The sequence below is a fragment of the Mobula birostris genome, chromosome 15 (assembly GCF_030028105.1).
Source record: "Mobula birostris isolate sMobBir1 chromosome 15, sMobBir1.hap1, whole genome shotgun sequence".
NCBI classification, from domain to species: domain Eukaryota; kingdom Metazoa; phylum Chordata; class Chondrichthyes; order Myliobatiformes; family Myliobatidae; genus Mobula; species Mobula birostris.
In genome coordinates, this window is record NC_092384.1 from 3,700,387 (window position 1) to 3,723,087 (window position 22,701).

General features: G+C 40.7%; 1 protein-coding gene across 2 annotated transcripts; it reads left to right on the top strand.

Moving 5' to 3' along the window:
• Nucleotides 1-851: 851 nt before the first annotated feature.
• Nucleotides 852-20,929, top strand: LOC140210222 (tapasin-related protein-like). 2 transcript variants are annotated; one of them, XM_072279096.1, is made up of 7 exons: nucleotides 852-959; nucleotides 1,191-1,511; nucleotides 8,809-9,087; nucleotides 10,280-10,390; nucleotides 10,880-10,923; nucleotides 19,539-19,646; nucleotides 19,735-20,929. In XM_072279096.1, the coding sequence occupies exons 1-7, from the start codon at nucleotides 905-907 to the stop codon at nucleotides 19,900-19,902; spliced, it is 1,086 nt and encodes a 361-aa protein (XP_072135197.1). In that variant the 5' UTR covers nucleotides 852-904; the 3' UTR covers nucleotides 19,903-20,929. The 2 variants fall into 2 exon arrangements, with proteins under 2 accessions (XP_072135197.1, XP_072135198.1); XM_072279097.1 differs by lacking the exon at nucleotides 8,809-9,087.
• Nucleotides 20,930-22,701: the final 1,772 nt, after the last annotated feature.

Here is a 22,701-nt window from a genome sequence, read left to right on the forward strand (position 1 = left end):
AATACTTCACATTGTTCGCTATGATAACTGAAATCTAATCGTGTGTTATTTTTACAAACGTCCAAGCTATAAACTGACTGAACCCTTCGGAGAATCCAAAGGTTGTTATACCCCATCACACCTCACAGCACACCCCTATCTGCACCACCTAACAGATAATTATAAATAATAAATACTTAATTTGCATGCTTCTTCATCTCTCTTTCCCCCTCCCTCTCCCCCTCTCTCTCCCCCTCCCTCTCTCTCTCTCTCTCTCTCTCTCTCTCTCTCTCTCTCTTTCTTTCTCTCTCCACCACCCCACTATCTATTTTGCTGTTCTGCTCCGAACGTTAATCTTTGGAATAAAATATCAGAGTCATGCGTTTGAAAGCCCAAAATTAGGTGCTTGGGATTCTTCATTTTCGGCTCATTACCTCCACTTAGTTTTTGATAGAGTTTCCTTTTCCTCTATCATTTGCACTCATCCTTTATGCGACAACATTTATCTAAAGCTTCTGCGAACTCCTAGGAAGGCAGAGGTAATAGGTTCAATTGTTCTGCCTGTTCCTTTTTACTCTAATGCTGTGACTGCATGTTTTTTTTGGTTTTTCAAATAGACACTGAAACCACAGCGTTGTATCTTTCCGCCGAGTTACTCTCGCATTCGATTTCCATTTCTCAATGTGTTTCATAACAACTGAGAAAGCCAATGGAAATTCTGACCTGATTGTAATATCAGATACGTCCAGCCAGCGTGCAACTTTAAACGGTTTTTTTTGTTCGCCGTTGTGACGTAATTTGAAACAAAGTCATCAGTTGCAACAGCTTTTCCATCAGGCACCCTTAAAGCTTCCTTTCATTGTGTTATTTGACTGAGCCGCTGCCAGACAGTTACCACTGTTCGATTTTATTGCTTCTGTTCAAAATGCAAAAATTTGATCTGCTGCAGTATTTCTTAGTCCTGCAGATTACCTACACTGGTATGTATACGCTTCTCTCGTTAATACTCATTAACGGAGTGGGGGCAGGGAATATCTTCATGAGGTATGTTTTGCTCAATTTGTAAATCGCAGTTTAGATATTTACAATTGATTTATTTTAATCACAAGTAAATCGACCTTATTTTCTTTACAGTGACAGTTTATATATTTTTTTTCTGGTCAATAATGCCGATCATTATGCTCTGATAACGAATGTTTTCATTCTGACAGTTGCTGACAGGGCCTCGTTCACAGTGAACCAGATTCCTGAGCAGGTGACGAAGGCAGAGGGTGAAAATGTGTCAATTTACTGCACCTACCCAATCTTCGCTCAGAACTCACTGGTGGATGTTTATTGGAGGAAAGGGGAACAAAAACAATTTATAGACGCCACTGCAGACAGAAGGATGAGGATTATAACTTCGGAGCAAGGTTCTGCCGAATTCCATATCCTCGGGGTGAGCTTCGGTGACTCTGGAATCTATTATTGCAGTGTGAGTGACTGGACAAGAAAATTTTCCAATGGCAATGGCACGAGCGTTATTGTACACGGTAAATCTCACTCGGTGTGTCTTAGACAAATGCAACTATTAAATTTAGCGGAGCGCTTTAGATCTTGATAAAGTCGAAAAAGGGACTGCCACTCTACCCACAATAGTATTCTTCCGTTCGGGTTTGCATAACCACTCTTTACCGTTGGTGGAACAGTGTAATCCCCGAAAGAACATTGTTTTCTCATTTCAAATAACTTTAAGCTCCTTTTTTATCTGGAGATTTAATTCATGGGATGTACATCTGATGAAGCACGTTAAGTCCGTAGATAGGCAATTATTGAAATAGAATGTTACATGTGTTAACTGAAATTATTTCATCCGATTGTAGACCTGTGAGTTGCAGCTAATGACGTGTCTTTCGTAAGCTAAGAGTTCAGCGATTACCTGCGGAATATCAAATCGATTCTGGAAAAAGTTCTAATGCTTGGTCAGCATATACAACGAATAACCGCTTCTTGGGTTTCCAGCCGGGTACAAATATCAATTGTAACCGATGTATCGATTGCATACTCTGCCATTCTTAGAAAAGCCCGAGAAGAGTTTATTTGGAAACTCGAGTCTGTCTGTCACTTTGCAAATGGAAAAAAAGAATAATGTTTGTTATATGTATTTAAATAATTCGCGAATGGAGAACTTCTAAACAGAATTAACTTCTAATCAGATTCAGAATCAGTATTAAAATCATCGGCATACGTCGTGAAATTCGGTAACGTACCGGCAGCAGTACAATATAAAGCACAATAAAACGTAACAATATAGGAAAAAGATAAAATCAGTAAATAATTTAAAGTTGTCGTTCAGTCGTTAAGTCTTTAAGTCGAGTTCGACTCTTCGTGACGTCGTGGACCATAGGGTATACAGGGTGTTCATGGCGAGATACGGAATTAGATTGCCAGGCATTTGTCCCGCGCAGATACTGCTGCTGTCATGGCTGGTACCCGGCTGGGTTTGAACTCAGTTCCATCGGTCTTGGAGTCCAGTGCCGATGCACTGCGGTAGTGTTCATAGGTTCATTATCCATGAGAAATCGGATAGCAGAGAGGAAGAAATATTTCTTTGAATCGCAAAATGTGTCATCACGCTTTTATACCTCCTTCCTCACGATTAGAATGAGAAGTGGAAATGTCCTGGGTAATGGAAGTCCCTAATGATGGACGCAGCCCTCCCGAGACACTGCTACTTGAAGGTGTCATGGATACTATGGATGCTAGCACCCATGATAGAACTGACTCGTTATATAACTTACTGCAGCTTCTTTCGATCAGTACAGTAGTCGCTCCCCAGTATGCCAGGCGGTGATGCAACCTGTCAAAATGCTCTCATGGTACATGTTTAAAAGTTCTCGAGGCTCTTAGGTGACAAACCAAATCTCCTCAAATTTCCAATGAAATAAAGACACTATCTTGCCCCCATTATAGCAACGTCGATATGTTAGGACCAGGTTAGTTCCCCAGAGATATTGACACCAAGGAACTTGAAATTGCCCACTCTCTCCAAATTTGAGGATTGGTTTATGACTCCTCTTCCTACTGTTTCTGAAGACCTCGGTCAACTTTCTTGTCTTACTGACGTTGAGTGAAAGGTCGTTGCTGCAACTCCACTCAGCTGGTTAATATCGCTGTCTGCTGTACGTCCTCCCCTTTCCATCTGAGATTCTGCCAACAATTGTTGTATCATTACCAAATGTATTGCTGACATTTTAGCTATTCCTAGCTACATAGCCATGGATATAGAGAGAGTAGAAAATTGGGCCAAGGGCACATTCCAGAGATGCACCAGTGTTGATCCTCAGTGAGGAGGAGTTATTGATACAAATTATTTTCTTCAGGTCAGCAAGTCGAGAATCCAATTTCAGAGTGAGGTACAGAGACCCATAGCTTATCAATCAGACTGTAAGAATGATGGTGATAAACGCTGTAGTCAATAAACTGCAAACAGCATCGTGACAAGGTGTTGGTATTGTCCTGGTGATTTAAGGCCGTCTGATAATCCACTGATTGTGGTTCTAGTCCTGTGAGGTACCATATCAGCTGCCGTAGATTCTGATTCTGAAAAACACAGCAGCTTACACTATATGAATTCGTCCGTCAATACCTATTAGGAACCATCACACGGTTTTACAGTACCGTAGTGGTATTGACGGTTTTCTAGATTGTTCTCTGTTTTATAAAAACAACATAGTTTATTACTTAGTTTAGAATGCAGAATCTGTGCAATTCTATGCCCAATGAAGCAGTGGAGGCTACCTCAGTTAACATATTTAAGAGAAGGTTGGATAAGAGTTTTGCATATTACAGAAGTTAACGATTATGGAGAAAAATCAGGTTGATATGGAGATGAGTCCATGACCAGAGCATCCATAATCTTATTGAATGATGGAGAAGGCGCGATGGGTCAGATGGCCTTCTTCTGCTCCTATTTCTTATGTTCTTAAGTACTCAGTTATACAGTAGAAAGTGCAAAAGAGCAAAACAATGATATTATTAATTTAAACATATTAAACATTTCATGAAATTTTGCGAGTTTCAGTGGTGAATGCAGTATAGCATGTAATATAAGTTTGTCTTGGAGGCAGAGATTGGTAAAGTAAATGGCAGTATGTTTGCTCAGGATGGAAGGCAGAACACATTAAATCACACAATTGAGCATTGTACATATAATTAATGCAACGTGTATCAAAAGATGGGTCCAAAGAAGGTAAAAATAGAAAGACTTGTTAAATTCAGAATTCCTAAATATTTAACGGTTGTAACCCTGCTTGGGATGATATGTCCTTGTTGAAAAGCCCGGGGCATGGACTGTGGACAGACGAAATTCCTTTCTAAGCTGTCACTGGGAAATTTATAATTTATTTTGCTCAGCAATTAAACCGTAATTTCTGGTCATCATTGTCATCAATGTATTGGAAGCAACCTATATTTAAATATGTGCCTCTTTTCACCTTGTGTCTGCATTACCGCATCAAGCAAGATTGAAAATTACTACAGCACTATGTTCCCCCCCAGAAAGGACGGTACTTTTCTTTTTGTTTCAATATTATTTTCCAGTTTTTTTTTTCCGGAGCTCAACGATGTTAGTCTGGAAAAAAAAAAAAATCCTTCTTTATATTCCGTTCTGAACGTCATGGAATTTTCATCATTTTGTTATAACTTGCTGCAGCCTCAGAGACAAAGCAAAAAAATAGAGCGTCCAAAACATTACACAAACAATGATCCGTGACATTTTAAAATAAATATTTCACCAGATTCATTTGAAATAATGGCAAATGGTATAATACCTTTGGCAGATTTGCTTCATAAATTCTGTTCTGTTCACAAGAGAATTGCAGATTTTAGCTTTATTCTTTCATGTTTCCTGCAATTCCTGCTTATCATTTTCCTCCTGTTATTTATTCTTTTTTCATTCCCCTGGTTAAACCCGATTCCAGCAGGTCCGACATGCTGACTTCTACAATCTTGCTCTCTCGATCCTCTGCGTCCATCAAGCATTTTTTGTTTATTCCTTTACCTGCTGCAATACTATTTATTCCGTAAAGATAAGTTTACGTCAACTTCTGGAGCCATAGAGATCCTCTGATGAATATCTTCCACAGAACATCTAGGTATACAGATTCAGGATGTAGACCAGACATTCGGGTAGGATCGCTGAATTATTCCCCAGGAAGGATGTGCTTGCGATTTGCACTGAGTGGATAACGGTATTTTTTTTTTCTTGAATTGGAAGCCGTTGCTCTACATAGGTTTGGGTTGGAGTTATGACGAAATATCACGAAATATTTTGAGAACTCGTCAGAACGCAATCTTTCAGGCCTCTAGCAAAGTTGTCCGCAACCCTTTGTTTCAAACAAGGCAAGCATGTGGCTGACGGTGTGTTGTGCTCAGGCTACACAGAACTTACAGCGGGTTCAGAGAATTAGAACACAGGAGTAGAACGTTGTGTGTTAAATAAGAGGAAATTTACTCTGACACAACCAAAGAGAGGGGTCGAGTGTTTCGTCACTGGTGAGGGGTTGCAAGGATTTGGTAGTCACTGAGTTCTGTTCTTGTCTGTGAATGTTACACCTGAACCCCGTCCGGTGAGGAAACCGCATACTGTCAGAGAGCATCAAAATGAATGACGGAAGAAACAGTTTATTAAGGAAATAATGAAATCCAAACATTATATATTACAACACCTGAGATTCCAAGGCGTTATTGAAGGAATGACATGAAATGTCGCTAAATAACCTACACCAGAGCAACCTCACTGCGCTGCCTTTGGATCATTAACTGTATTGATGTAGTAATGTATTCTTGTGATAGGCAACTGACAACTGGAAGCTTACTTTGAAACGATTCGCGTCTTAAGGAGCTGAGGACAATGACCAATTACAATCACGTCTTTCTTGTTGTTGCTGAATCTGACCAAGCTACACGAACGCCTGTGCTTCTGCTTAAATCGGATATTTTTTTTCTTGTTCATAACTAGATGGAGAGCAACTCTGCCGTGGATGGTCCCTAGAATGCCTGCGAAAGGAGGAGGGTTGGGCCAGAAATAATACTTACGTTAATTCTGGCTCGTTTTCTTACATCTCTGTTTTGTTTCATTTCCCATTGCCAACTATAATCAGTTTCCACTCCAAGCGGATTTGGCAAAATTATTTCTCCCCGGCAGCAAAGTCATGGTACATTTCACCTTCCAACTTGAAAGTGAAAATGCAAATCGGCCATGATCTTTCAGTGTGTTAGAAAACATATTGTTCTTTTTCTTGCATGTTGACAGACAGGAGAAACTGCAGGAAACCAATTAACTGCTGAAATTGTAGGGTTATTAAAATGCACAAAAATAGTTTGAATTTTGTTCACACGCGTCGTAGATTTATGCAACTTAGACCGTCACTTCTGAACCCAAATCTGACATGCAGAACACACCCCAATATCCCTAAACACATTTTCTTTTTTTTCTATTCATGCGCATGTTTGATTTTTTTTTTTTTTTTTTTGGTTTGGCATTCTCATTTTATCCCGCTTCCTCAGCTTCCTACTAGCATGTGTGTAGAAAAAAAAAACCTTTTAGGTTCAATTTAAACCTATGCACTTTTATTTAAAGTCCATCCCTCAGGTTGCAGACGCTGCAAATCTGGGAAGAAGACTTTGACTATCCACGTTATCTTGGTCCTTATAACTTCATAAGCATCTATCAGATCACCCTTCGACCTCTTTCTCTGCAGACAATGAGTCGTAGATTCTCCATGTAAATGAAACCCTCCAAACCCAGTGCTGCAGGCATTCATTCCAGATTAATGACGCCTATACTGGGGCGAGGCCAAGAGAACTACGGACAACACCTCAAGTATGTTCTCACCAACGGCTTTTGCAATTTCAGCCTGACGTCCCAATTCCTGACCAGCACAGGGAGGAATGTCAAACTGCCGTCTTCGCCATATTTCCCAACTGTGTCACTACTTTGAGGGATTAGGCACGTACAGTACCAGGGTTCTGTTTATGTCAACACTCCCTATGGAACTCCCAATTACTGTTTAAGCTTTAGTTCAGTTTAATGTAGAAAATAGAGCACATCGCTATACGTTATTTTTCGTATTGCAAACAGGTTTGTTCCGGGTAAACATGTTGGAACTAGGAGTCTTAATGCGACACCGATTAGAGCATTGTTGGATAACCAATCGTATGTGTGATGAATTCTGAGAGATTTAATTATTGCCCTTACAGGAATTTGATCAGTTGACATTTCAATGCCTGTCGATTTTACAGAATGATGTTGTGCCACACTAATTTCAGCTAAGCATTGCAACACGCACAAGTTCCATATCCTCTCCATATATACTGATTTCCACCTCCAGTCCATTCAGATAGATATCTTTATTTCATCCTCTCTAAATAATAACATATCATCAAACAAGTTACAGAACAGTTGATACAACACTTATTCCTGATTTTAAAGTGATATTTTTATTTCTGCTTATAAATTGATCTGTTTTTCTCACTAAAACTAGTGTAGGATTTACACTCTGTACAAGAAGGAGATTTGTTCTCACAACAGCTTCTTGGGTTCTCTATTGCTGCTGAATTACATTGTAAATTGATCGTTTTTTCCTTAAATGTTTTTTGATAGTAACACAATCTATTGTATTATGAATTACTCACTGCATCATTTTGCATCACTGTGTCATTAATCAAAATCTCGCACGTCCTTCTGCATTGTAAGATTTTGGCCGTTAACCATACTAGATAGTCTAGACCACCTTGCGTGCAAAACCTTCTTCCCTTAAGTTTCTCCAAGAATAGTTAACCTGCGTTTTGTTATCAACTCTTCCCGCTTTGCTTTGACTCAATCTCGCCCACCTGATTGGTTCTGTACCAATACCAATCCGAGATGTGGAGCTGGTATCTGCAGTGAAGGTCCAAAATTCAAGGTTCAAGATTGCTTCATGTAATTTCCTGTACTCAGGTATAAAGGAGAATGAAATAATTATTACGCAGGATCCGATACAATGCAACTAAACGCTTGATAACAACACAATTACAATAAAATACACAATAAATTTAATTGCATGCGTTAGCTAAGAGAGGTTTGCTCTACTATCAAATTATTTTTTTATATATATGTAACACGCTGTAAGTATATTGACGTGACTAAACGTGTATATATTTTCAATCGGTATGAAAATTCGATGAAAGATATAATGGGATTCAAACTGAATTCAGTATTTGCAGAAATAATTCATTTGTTTTTGCAATAGGTACTGGGGTTCTGTTGTTTCGTCGTATAACAATTACGGCATATAGAACATTAGAAGAATTACGAAGACCTAAGCCAAAATGCTTTACAACACAACACATTACAGAATGTGCAGAACGTTCTTACAATGTAAATCCGATAATTTATAAAATGTGAATTTAAGGGTTAGATTAAACTAACAAAAACAAACTAACAAACTAACAAAAACAAACCATTCTTATTGTAGCTTTTTGCATGTGGAATAAAGAAAAAATAAATAGTGGTCACGGAGTCATGGGGTAACGCAGAAAGCTTTTATGTAATTTCTCCGTGATACCTTCACCTGAAACTTCAGTGTTCTAGTCAATGAAAAAATAAAAAAAAACTAAGGAAAATGTACATCGCCACATAAAACTTCATGCTAAGATACGTAACCTGCTTGATTTGAGATTAATGTTTTCCAGTTAAATTCAAATTAACATTCCAGGTTGTGAAGAATAATTTTCTGTCAGCGATTATTTTCTCTGATAATGGTGCGTTTAGGCATGCTAGCTCTTTTTCTTTTAAATCATTTGCAGTTCCGCCGGTGCCGTTGAAAATCACCGAAGAGAACTCTCCTTCCGTGGCGCTGACGTGCACGACTACTGCTTTTTTCCCGAAGAACTATGAGCTCATATGGTATAAAAATGAAATGGAAATCACTTCTGGAATACATACCACACAAAAACAGAACGAGGAGGGATTATATCTCGTTTCAAGCTCCCTCAATGTAACAGAAAGCTGGTCTGTTTATACTTGTCAGGTGTTTCATGAATCTATGAGGGCGCCAATATCCGAGTATTATAGAATCCGATTGGGTAAGAGGCTTATATTCTCAACCGCTTGTTTTATGTCTGGCATTTATCAATCCCTCACAAACAGAGAAAAAGGGAACATATTCAAATGGGGAAAGGGAAATGTAAGGCGGTGGCTATACGAAGAAGAGTAAGATATCATATTATACTGCTGCTGTTTCCTGCTTCAAGGAATAAAATATGCAACAAAAATGGCGTAACTCCTTTACTTTTCCATATCAAGTATTTCTAAATCCCTGTTATCGACAATGCAGATTTGCCTTTTTTAATGTTACTTTACCTTTGCACAATCAGATTCACTGAATTATATGATCACTGAATTATATGACCTGATATGAGTTGTTGTTTGGCAGTTGTACAATGCAGTCATAGACCATAAGTTATAGTGCAGTCATAAGTTACATATATAAATCAGTAGTACAAAAATGTTTGCGTATGGAAAGAAAATGTTTCATATCGGTGTGTGGGGGTCTTCAGTTATCTCCTCCACCACGGAGCAAAGTGAAGAATGCATGCACTTTCGACTTCATCTCTAACAGAAATATACTTTCCTGGATCTTCTGTAACGCGTCGCAATCTTACTGCAATTGAACACAATATCACAATATCAAAGACCATAGTTCAATAAAAATGCAGCATGACTTCACTTCTTTTAATTCCATATTTCTACCGACGAATGGCATAAGCCTTTTTATCAACTTCGCAACTTACCCTGACATGTTATTATCAATAAAAGTAAGCACTTTTTCCGTTCATCTGGTTTAAAACAACATATTGATATCCCTAATTCTGCACACCAAGCTGCTACACCTTATATTAGCCTGCCTGCCTATTATATCAGAGCTCGTATCTGCTAAATTTTGCCGGCACAACTCACAACACTACCTAGAAATTCTGTTTTGCGCCATCTTATTCTTTGACCTGAGATCGCTTGCGTGTATTTTCCAGCCCTCGTTTCAATCCATGCCTTGTCAACTTATTCAACAGTACAGAATTATTGATGAAAGTAAGCGGAATTAAATGTTGATATTATTACTTATTAATGTCCTACGTATATCCACGTTTTATTTAAATTTGCAAGTTATTACTAAGGCAATTAGGTCAAGCTGTGAAAGAAAATATGGATCGCCTTCTTTACGTTCAATTGTTTAATCTGTTTAAAATGCTAATGTTTGACTTCTATTGCACACCTCAGGAAGCAGAGACAAGTTCATCTTAATCCTGACGGGTGCACTTGCAGCATGCGGAGCCATTATCCTAGTGCTGTTGTTACTTATGAGGCGCTGCAGAGTAGACAGGACTGAAGGTAAGACGTTACAATGCCCTGGCCCATATTTAGTTTCACTAGCATATTGGAGTTAAAATGGCCGTGAGAAGGGTAAAACATCCATGATGAGAAATACGTTTAGGTAGATGTGCTTGAGAGTCTATCTGACAGCTGAGTGTTGTGTGCAGAACAAGATTTAAAACGCATTTTACTCGATGTTACTGAATTTTGCAACAACTAAAAACGGTATTGTTAACTCTGCAAGAAATGTTACAAATTTAGAACGTTTGTTGCCGCAGGACAACATATGCCAGCCACAGAGTTTGAGTAATTCTAGGCAATACAATAGGTCATTTTTTTATTACCAGTAACATCATCATTGGGTGGTTTGATAAAATGACAAGAATGGCATCAGATCACTGGCCTATTTCGAACGGATCTGGTTGCTCCCGGAATATTCAATAACATTCGGTGCGCCTGTTCACATGCTGAGGATGAAATTGGTCACTTTTTTATTTCCTCTATTAGCAGCGGAAAATGATGAGAACTTAAGTCGCTACCTGGAAAATCAGGTAAGATTAATATTATTATGACATATACAGGGGTTTACATATTTTGTACATACACCTAATATCAGTAACACATAATTAGAGCAACAGAATGGCTGTCACTTTGCGTGTAACACCTTATGTTCTAGGATCGCATGGTTCATTTTTGTTTTGTATCTCTGGCTTATGTAGTGCAGCATCTTCAGTGATATATTTATTCAGAGGAGTTTCACAAGGACAATTCCAGGAATGAAAGCTGTATCACACGAGGGAAGTTTGATGACTCTGCATCTGTACTTGCTGGAATTCAAAAGGCTGAGGGGGATCTTACTGAAACCTTTCGAATGTTGAAAGGCCTAGACAAAGTAGATGTGGAAATGATGTTTCCCGTGGTCGGAGAGTCTCGGACAAGACAGCAAAGCCTCAGGATAGACGGGCGCCCTTCCAGACCGAGAGGCGGAGAATGTTCTTTAGCCAAAAGTTGTGATTTTTTTTTCCCCGCATATCGCTGTGTAGGCCAATTCATTAGGTGTATTTAAGGCAGAGATGGACAGGCTCTTGATTGAACATGGCATCAAAAGTTACGGGAAGAAGGCCGGGAACTGGAGTTCAGGAGAAGAAAGTAAATGATTAGGCATGGTTGAATGGCAGAGCAAACTCGATGGGCCATATGGCTTAATTCTGCTCCTATGTCTTATGGTCTTCTGGTCTTATTCAGGAACTCGTTAAGTTATCCAAGTCACTACATTTGATATTTTAACTAATCAGACTGAATGTGCGTGAATCATTTTACTTGAGTCCAGTCATTTTCTAATTGGACATTAATACTAACAAAATAAAGGTTAGGTCGGTAGCTACTGCAGTGGCATGCAATTGTTTGGACACCCCGGCCAAAATTTCTGTTACTGTGAATAGTTAAGTGAGTACAAGATGAACTGATCTCCAAAAGTCATAAAGTTAAATATGAAACATTATTTTCAACATTTTAAATTTAGAGTATTATTGTTGTTTTCTACAATTTTAGAGTGAAAAAATGAAAGGAGACAAAAGGTCGCGATTTTGTGCAATTTGTTGCCACTTATAGCTGTGGAGGCCAGGTCATTGGTTGTATTTAAGGCAGAGATGGATTGATTCTTGATTGAGCATGGCATCAAAGGTTACGGGGACAAGGCCGGGAACTAGAGTTGAGGAGGAGAAAATAAAGCAGAGCAGACTCGATGGGCCAGATGGCTTAATTCTACTCTGTGTCTTATGGTCTTATGATCTTATTCAGGAGCTGTTGAAGTTCCTGGTGCATTTGATATTTTTACCTTATCGGACTGAACCTGCGTGAATCATTTTACTTGAGGCCCATAATTTTCTATTTGGGCATTCGTACTAACAAAGTAATGTTTAGGATGGTAGATGGTGCTAATATTTGAGAGATTATGGTGTCGACGTCGTCAGACCCCACGACATGGGCGTCATCTTTAGAACGTGTCGACATCATAATCTGTCAGAATTCAGCACTAGACACCCTTCTATTTATTTCGTTAGTATATACGCACACACACACGTACACTTGCAAAGTGTATGGTTATGCACATTGGCAGAAGAAATAAATGGACAGACTATTATTTAAATGGGAAGAGAATTCAAACTACTGAGATGCAACAGGACAGGGGAGTCCTCGTGCAGGATACCCTTAAGGTTAAACTCCAGGTTGACTCGGTGGTGAAGAGGGCGAATGCAATGTTGGCATTTATTTCTAGAGGAATAGAGTACACTCGCAGGGATGTGATGCTGAGGCTCTATAAGGCGCTGGTAAGACCTCACTTGGAGTACTGTGGGCACTTTTGGCCTCTTTTTTTTTTAAGAAAGGATGTGCTGATGTTGTAGAGGGTACAGAGAAGATTCACTAGAATGAGTCCGGGAATGAGAAGGTTAACATGTGTGGTACGTTTTCCCGCTCTCGGACTGTATTCCTTGGAGTTTAGAAGAATGAGGGGGACCTCATAGAAACATTCGGAATGTTGAAAGGCATGGACAGAGTGGATGTGGCAAAGTTGTTTCCCATGATGGGGGAGTCTGGAACGAGACGTCATGACTTGAGGATTGAAGGGCGCCCATTCAGAACAGAGATGCGAAGATTTTTATTTTAGCCAGAGGGTGGTGAATCTATGGAATTTGTTGCCACAGGCGGCAGTGGAGGCCAAGTCATTGGGAGTATTTAAGGCAAAGATTGATATGTATCTGAGCAGTCAGGTCATCAAAGGTTATGGTGAGAAGGCGGGAGAATGGGACTAAATTGGAGAATGGATCAACTCATGATAAAATGGCCGAGCAGACTCGATGGGCCGAATGGACGAATTCTGCTCCTTTATCTTATGGTCTTATGGTCCTTATATATATTATATATTTATGCCATCATCATATCGATGCAATTACAAGGAAGGCATGGCAGAAACTATATTTGATTTGGAGTTTGAAGAGATTCGGCATGTTATCAAAGACACTAGCAAGTCTGTACAGATATACAGTGCCATGCAAAAGTTTTGGCACCCCGGTCAAAATTTCTGTTACTGTGCATAACTAAGCGAGTTAAAGATGACACATTTATTTAAAATTTAAACAGGATTACTTTTTCATTTCCATCGTTTGCAGTTTCAAAATAACAAAAAAAGAAAAGGTCCCGAAATAAAAGTTTGGGCACCCTGCATGGTCAGTACATAGAAACACCCTCTTTGGTAAGTATCACAGCTCGTAATCGCTTTTTGTAGCCAGCTAAGTGTCCTTCCATTGTTGGGGTGATTTTCGCCAATTCTCCATGCAAAAGGCTTGTAGTTCTGTGAGATTCTTGGGCAATCTTGAACACACTGCTCCTTTGAGGTCTATCCATAAATTTTCGATGATGTTAAGGTCGGGGGACTGTAAGGACCATGGCAAAACTTTCAGCTTGCGCCTCTTGAGGTAGTCCGTTCTGGATTTTAATGTGTGTTTAAGATCATTATCCTGTTGTAGAAACCATCCTCTTTTCCTCTTCTGCTTTTTTGCAGACGGGGTGATGTTTGCTTCCATTATTTGCTGGTATTTAATTGAATTCGTTCTTCCCTCTACTAGTGAAATCCTTCCCGTGCCCCCGGCTGCAACACAAGCTCAAAGCATGATCGATCCACCCCCGTGCTTAACAGTTGGGAGAGGTGTTCTTTTCATGAAATTCTCCACACGTTTTTCCCAAGCATACCTTTGCTTATTGTGGCCATAAAGTTCTATTTTAACTTCATCAGTCGACAGAACTTATTTTCAAAATGCATCAGGCTTGTTTAGATGTTACTTTTCAAATGTGTGACGCTGACGTTTGTGGTGAGGATGCCGGAAAGGTTTTGGAGAACAAAGGATGTAGAATTGGATGAACAGTACCCCTCTCCAACTGTTAAGCGCGGGGTTGGACTAATCATGTTTTGGGCTTGTGTTGCAGCCAGTGACACAGGGAACATTTCACTTGTAGAGGGAAGAATGAATTCAATTAATACCAGCAATTTCAGGAAGCAAACATCACACCGTCTGTAAAGAAGCTGAAGATAAAAAGAGAATGGCTTCTACAACAGGACAATGATACAGGGACTAAGGATCGATTAAAAAGAATCGATCTGTGATTATTAGTGCATGAAAGAGCGACCCTGTGAAGTCTACCAGTGTGTCTAACACTTGCCTGGTTTGGTAGATTATCACTTGAAGACGGCGCTCTGAAGTTGGTCACGTTTGGCCAACTTGGAAGTTTGGGAGGACATCGAAGAGGATCGACGACGCCTGTCTACTTGGATTACGAGTCTCTCTGTCTCTCTCTGTCTCTCTCTGTCTCTCTCTGTCTCTGTCTATGTCTCTCTCTCTCTCTCTCTCTCTCTCTCTCTCTTCAATCCCGTGGACAGAACTGAATATCCTTACCACACTATCGTAAGACTGTATCAATTACCATCTAAGTTTGAAGAAGTTTGGGTTTTGTATTTAAACACCTATATATGAATAAACTCTGCTAACCTGTTTGATTTTCTGGCTTTATGTTACTCTATTACATAGCTACTAATACAATAGTGTTAGTTAACAGCAAAACCACACTCCAGGTGTCTTCCATTTTGCTGGTTCTTTTAAGCACGTTACGGGGTATGTAACTGTGGATAGCCCGCAAAAGAGCAGTGGATGCAAGACGGCCCAAGAATCATACAGAGCTAGAAGCCTTTTGCACAGAAGAATGGGCGGAAATCCCCCAAACAAGAATGGAAAGACTTTTAGCTGTCTGCAAAAAGCGTTTACAAGCTGTGATACTTGCCGAAGGGGGTGTTACTAAGTACTGACCAAGCAGGGTGGCCAATCTTTTGTTTCAGGCCCTTTTGTTATTTGGAAACTGTAAAAGATGGAAATAAAAATGTAATACTATTACAGCTACAGAAAGTGTGGGTAATGAAGCAGGATCTTCTTTTGAGTCAGTATGGGTGGAAGACAGGAACAGGAAGGAAGCAGTTACTCTATTGGGGGTATTCTACAGGCCCCCTGGTAGCAGCAGAGACACAGAGGAGCAGATTGGGTGACGGATTTTGGAAAGGTGCAAATATAACAGTGTTGTTGTCATGGGTGACTTTAACTTCCATAATATTGATTGGCACCTGATTAGGTTCAAGGGTTTATATGGGACAGAGTTTGGTAAATGTGTCCAGGACGGATTCCTGTCACAGTATGTGGACACGCCGACTAGGGGAAATGCCATACTAGATCTATTACAAGGTAATGAACAGGATCAGGTCACAGAACTCTCAGTGGGTGAGCACTTGGGGGACAGTGACCACCACTCCCTGGCCGTTAGCATTATCATACAAAAGGATTGAATCAGAGAGGACAGTTTTTTTTTTAATTGGGGAAGGGCAAATTATGAGGCTAGAAGGCCAGAACCTGCTGGTGTGAATTGTGAAGATGTTTTTGAAGGGAAATATACCATGGACATGTGGTCGATGTTTAGAGATCTCTTGGAAGACGTGAGGGATAAGCATGTCCCGGTGAGGAAGATAAAGAATGGTAGGATGAAGTAACCATGGGTCACAAGTGCGGTGGAATATCTAGTCAGGTGGAAGAAGGCAGCATACATGAGGTTTAGGAAGCAAGGATCAGATGGGTCTATTGGGGAATATAGGGATTCAAGAAAGGAGCTTAGGAAGGGGCTGAGAAGAGCAAGAAGGGGGCATGAGAAGGCCTTGGCGAGTACGGTAAAGGAAAACCCCAAGACATTCTTCAATTATGTGAAGAACAAAAGCACGACAGGAGTGAAGGTAGGACCGATTAGAGATAAAAGTGCGAAGATGTGCCTGGAGGGTGTGGAAGTGAGCAAGGTCCTCAATGAATACTTTTCTTCGGTACTCACCAATGAGAGGGAATTTGATGATGGAGAGGACAATATGAGTGAGGTTGATGTTCTTGAGCATGCTGATATTAAGGGAGAGGATGTGTTGGAACTGTTAAAATACATTAGGACGGATAAGTCCCCGGGGTCTGACGGAATATTCCCCCAGGCTGCTCCGCTAGGCAAGGGAGGAGATTACTGAGCCTCTGGCTAGGATCTTTATGTCCTCGTTGTCCACGGGGATGGTACCGGAGGTCTGGAGGGTGGCGAATATTGCCTCCTTGTTCAAAAAAGGTAGTAGGGATAGTCCGGGTAATTATAGACCAGTGAGCCTTGCGTCTGCTGTGGGAAATCTGTTGGAAAAGATTCTTCGAGATAGGATCTATGGGCATTTAGAGAATCATGGTCTGATCAGGGACAGTCAGCATGGCTTTGTGAAGGGCAGATCGTGTCTAGCAAGCCTGATAATGTTCTTTGAGGAGGTGACCAGGCATATAGATGAAGGAAGTGCAGTGGATGTGATCTATATGAATTTTAGTAAGGCATTTGAAAAAAGTACCACACGGTACCTTCAGAAAGTCAGAAGGAATGGGATCCAGGGAAGTTTGGCCAGGTGGATTCAGAATTTGCTTGCCTGCATAGGGTAGAGGGTCGTGGTGGAGGGAGTACATTCAGATTGGAGGATTGTGACTAGTGGTGTCCCACAAGCATCTGTTCTGTGATCTGTACCTTTCGTGATTTTTATTAACGAACTGGATGTGGGGTTAAAAGGGTGGGTTGGCAATTTTGCAGACGACACAAAGGTTGGTGGTGTTGTACATAGTGTAGAGGATTGTCGAAGATTGCAGACAGACATTGATATGATGCAGAAGTGGGCTGAGAAGTGGCAGATGGAATTCACTCCGTAGAAGTGTGAGGTGGTACACTTTGGAAAGATAAACTCCAAGGCAGCGTACAAAGTGAATGGCAGGATGCTTGGTAGTGTGGGGGAGCAGAGACATCTTTGGCACATGTCCACAAATTCCTGCAGGTTGCATCACTTGTGGATAGGGTAGTGAAGAAAGTTTATGGGGTGTTAGCTTTCATAAGTCGAGGGATAGAGTTTAAGAGTCGCGATGTAATGATGCAGCTCTATAAAACTCTGGTTAGGCCACACTTGGAGTACTGTGTCCAGTTCTGGTCGCCTCACTATAGGAAGGATGTGGAAACATTGGAAAGGGTGCAGAGGAGAATTACCAGGATGCTGCCTGGTTTAGAGAGTATGCATTATGATCAGAGATTGAGGGAGCTAGGACTTTACTCTTTGCAGAGAAGGAGGATGAGAGGAGACATGATAGAGCTGTACAAGGTAATAAGAGGAATAGATAGAGTGGATAGCCAGCTCCTCTTCTCCAGGGCACCACTGCTCAATACATGAGGACATGGCTTTAAGGTAAGGGGTGGGAAGTTCAAGGGGGGTATTAGAGGAAGGTTTTTTATTCAGCGAGTGGTTGGTGTATGGAATGCACTCCCTGAGTCAGTAGTGGGGGCAGATACACTAGTGAAGTTTAAGAACGTACTAGACAGTTATATGGAGGAATTTAAGTTGGGGGGTTATATTGGAGGCAGGGTTTGAGGATCGGCACAACATTGTGGGCCGAAGGGTCTGTACTATTCTATGCTATATGTTCTATGTAATCTTGCTTAAAATATTAAAGAAGTGTGTCATCTTTAATTTTATTCCCTTATGGTAACCAGGTAATCTATTACTCGCTCTGCTATTCACATAACAGAAATTTTGGCCGGGGTGCACTCGCTGTTAGGGCTATGGCTTGTCGCAATCATCGTTAGCAAACGCAAGGTGATGCAAATTTCAAAGCTTCATAAATGCCCTGACTACTCAATCCCTGTGCCAACAAAAGCATCCATGGGCTCCTATAAGCAGCGACCTAGCACTCTGAAAATTAAATTAAATGACGCCCAGAAAGCTGGAGAAGGGAAGGCTATAAGAAGATAGCGAAGCGTTTTCGGGTAGCTGTTTCCTCAGCCTGTAATGTAATTAGGAAATGACAGTTAACAGGTACAGTGGAGGTCAAATTAAGGTCTGGAAGACCAAGAAAACTTTCCAAGAGAACTGCTCGTAGGTTTGTTAGAAAGGCAAATCAACACTCACGTTTGACTTCAAAAGACGTTCAGGAAGATTTAGCAGACTCTAGTGGTGGTACACTGTTCTACTGTGCAGCGATATCTGCACAAATATAACCTTCATGGAGGAGTTATCAGAAGAAAACGTTTCCTGCGTCCTCACCATAAAAGTCAGCATCAGACGTTTGCAAAGTAACATCTAAACTAGCCTGATGCATTTTGAATACAAGTCCTGTGGACTGATGAAGTTAAGATAGGACTTTTTGGCCGCAATAAGCAAAGGTATATTTAGAGTAAAAAAAAAAGGTGAGAAATTTCCTGAAAGAAACATCTCTCCCACTGTTAAGCACGGGGTGGATTGATCATGATTTGAGCTTGTGTTGCAGCCAGCGGCACGGAGACCATTACACCGGTAGAGGGAGGAATGAATTCAATTACATACCAGCAAATTCCGGAAGCAAACATCACACAGTCTGTAAAAAAGCTGAAGATGGAAAGAGGATGACTTCTACAACAGGATAATGATCCTGAATACACTTGAAAGTCCTCAATGGACTGCCTCAAGAGGCGCAACTGAGGATATCGTCATGGCCCTCACAGTCCCCTGACATAAACATCATTGAAATTCAAAAGAGCAGTGCATGCAAGACGGCCCAAGAATCTCACAGAACTAGATACCTGCCAAAGTGGTTGTTACTAAGTACTGACAGGCAGGGTGCCCAAACTTTTGCTTCGGGCCCTTTTCCTTTGTTTTTTTTGGTATTTTCAATCTGTAAAAGATGGAAATAAAAAAGTAAGCATGCTTAAAATATTAAAGAAATGCGTCATCTTTAACTTTACGTCTTTTCGAAATCAGGTCATCTTTTACTCGCGTATTCACAGTAACAGAAATTTTGAACAGGGATGCCCAAACATTTGCATGCCACTGTATATATAGGCGAATACACGAGCTCACCAACTGTTTGGGAAAATCAGACGGACTGTTTTTTTTTTCTGTATACATTTATATCTTCCAATTTCCGTCAAGTAATCATGCGTTTCACAGGAATACAATGCACTGAAGGTACGATTAATCTTGTTTTCTGATCCACAGTGTGTTGGTTATTGCAGAGTTAATTGAAATATAAAAAAAAATTGTTTTTCTCAGGCTTCCGAAATTCAGGATATCGGCAGTCCTTCTTATGCAGATCTAGACTTTAGAAGGGATAATAAAAACAAGGAAGTCAGATCTGAAGCCGAACTCACTAATGCACTGGTAAGATAAAAGAGAGAGTTCACCGCACAAATCAGTTTTTCAAAGTACTGGATCAGCAGCTCTTTACCTCTAATTATTGTTTCCACAGATCATACAAGGAACTGAGGATAAATTGATGTATGCATGCGTGAATCTCGCCGCTTCTCAGAAAAACGCAAGAAGAGTGCAGAAGACTCATGGGACCGAGTATGCAGGAATAAAGATAAAGGAAAAGGCGAGAAAGCTGGAGACGAAAAGAGCACCATATAGCGATTGATAACTGTATTACACGTTACTGGCCATCGTCGTGTCCCAAGATCAATCATACTCTGTTACTGTTTCGAAACAACTGTGGAGTAAGCACAGGATTTTAATGAGAAATCACCAACTCCAACAAAACAAAAAAGCTACGGTTAATGGACCATTGAATCGGAGATTGTATTCGGGACAGCAAGAATATAGAAACGAAATCCCTATTAGCAGGCTTGGGCCCGCATCACACGACACTTTCCTATGTAATCGCTAGTTCAAATACATTTTAAGTGTTGGCTGTATCTGCCTCCACAACCTTCCGGGCAGCTCATTCCAAATAAACTACACCCTATTACTTAAATACACACTCTTCTTTTAAAACTCAACACCATCATTTCAAACAGTTCCTCTCAAGTTCTGGACTCCCCTGCCGTAGTAAAATTGCACTGTCTGTCTGCATTACATGTGCCTCTCATACGTAAATTAACTGACACAAAATCATCCTCAACTTCGTAATCCGAACCTATCCAACTGCTCCTTACAACAACATTTCACTATTTCAGGCATCATCTATGATTCTTTTCTGATATCTCACCACTGTTCCACGTCTTGCGGAGAATGTAAATCTTCAGAATACATTAGCTTATATTTTGTCCAGCTGCGAAATGACGTCGACACAAATTAAGCTGGACAAGTAGGTAGTGTTGAGGAAGCAATGCTATGCAGCAGGACTTAGACAAATTCGGAGAATGGGCAAAACAGTACAGTACTGGGAAATGATTGATAATGCATTTTCGTAAAAGGAACAATACTGCGGACTATAATCTAAATGGAGTGAAGGTTCAAACATGAGAGGTGCAAATAGATTTCGGAGTACTCGTGCAAGACTGCCACATTGAGTCTGTGGTAAAGAAGGCAAATGTCATTTATTTCACCGGAGTAGAATAAAAGAGCAAGGAGGTAATGCTGAATCTTTATGAAACTAGTCAGACCGCAGTTGGAAAATTGTCAATGTTTTTTTTGCCCAATATCTCCGAAAGCATGTGGTGTAATTGGAGAGAGTTTAGAGGGGATTCACGAGGATAAAGGGGATTAGATACGAAGAGCATTTGGCAGCTTTGGACCTGTACTCATGGAAAATTGGAAGAATGTGTATGTGTGGCGGGGGGCGGGGGAGGGAGCTGGCGTTGGTTGATTTCATTGCAACCTACCGAATGTATGGTAATATGGAGAGGATGTTTCCTATGGTGGGGGTGTCCGGAACAAAAGGGCACAGCCTCAAAGATGAGGGACGACACTGTAGAACAGAAGTAAGGCGGATTTTTATTTTAGCCAGAGAGTAGTAAATCTGTGGAATTCTCTGCCACAGAATGGGGTGGAGGCCAAGTTCGGACAAACATTTAAGGCGGAAGTTAACCGTTTCCTGACCAGTCATGGCATCAATGGATATGGCGAGAATGCAGATGATTGCGGTTGAGTGTGATCCCGGATCAGCTATGCTGGAATGGCAGAGCAGACTCGATGGGCTTTATGGTCTAATTCTTTTCCTTTGTCTTATGGTGGGGATATGGATAACAAAATACAGCAGGAGGTGGAAAAGACGTGTCTGAAAGGCAATGTCTTGATAATGGTTAGGGTTTTGAAGATGAAAGTGGTCTGGGAAACTAGGTCAATACTGGACATCAAGACAGAGAATTTGTAGAATGTCTAAAGAATAGCTTTTCACAACAGCTTGTCGGTGAGCCCACTAGGTGATCCGCTGCGCTGAACTGCATATTGTGCAATGGTGTGGAGGTGATAAGAGAGCTTACGGTTAAGGAGTCCTCAGGGATAAGTGATCACAATATGATGGACTTCACATTGAAATTTGAAGGGAAAAATAAAATCCAATGTGTCGGTATTTCGGTGGAATAAAGGAAATTACAATGGCATGAGCGGGGTTCTGGCCGAAGTTGACTGGAAACGGACAATTGCAGGAAAGACAACAGATGAGCAATGGTTGGAGTATCTGAGGAAAATGAGGGAAGTGCAAAACATATACATCCCAAATAAGAAATTTTCAAGGGAAGGAGGACACTACCGTGGCTGACAAGTGCAGTCAGAGCCAAAGTAAAAACAAAAGAGAGTGTCTACAAGGAAGCCAGAGCTAGTGGGGAGATAGAGGATTGGGGAGCTCTTAAAAACTTGCAGAAGTAAACAAAGGTCGTTAGAAAGGAAACGATGTATTTTGAGAGGAAGCTGGCTACTAATATCAAAGAAGATACTCAGAGCTTTTTTAAGTATATAAAGAATAGAAGAGAGTCGAGCGTAGACATAAGACCAAAATAAAATGATACTGCAGATACTGTTATCAGAGATGCAGAGATGGCAGAGGAACTGAATGCACATTTTGCATCCGTCATCACAGTGGGAGACGTCTGCAGTAAAGCGGCCATTCATGAGTGTCAGGGAACTGAAGTCTGTGCAGTGAGAATTACGAATGAGAAGTTGCTCAGGATGCGTAATGGTCTGTGGGTGGATAAACCTCCTGACCCCCTTGGAGTGCATCCTCGGGTTCTGAAAGAAGTAGTTGGAGAGCTTGCGGAAGCATTAGCAATGATCTTTCAAGAATTGGTAGATTCTGGCAGTGCACCAGAAAATTGCAAATGTCACTCTGCTATTTAAGAAGGATGGGAAGTAGTATAAAGGAAACTATAGACCTGCTAGCCTGACATCAGTGGTTGGAAAGTTGTTGGAATCAATTGTTAGGAATGAGATTACACAGCACCTGGAGACATCTGACAATATAAACCAAAGCCAGCATGGTTTGCTAAAAGGAAAAATC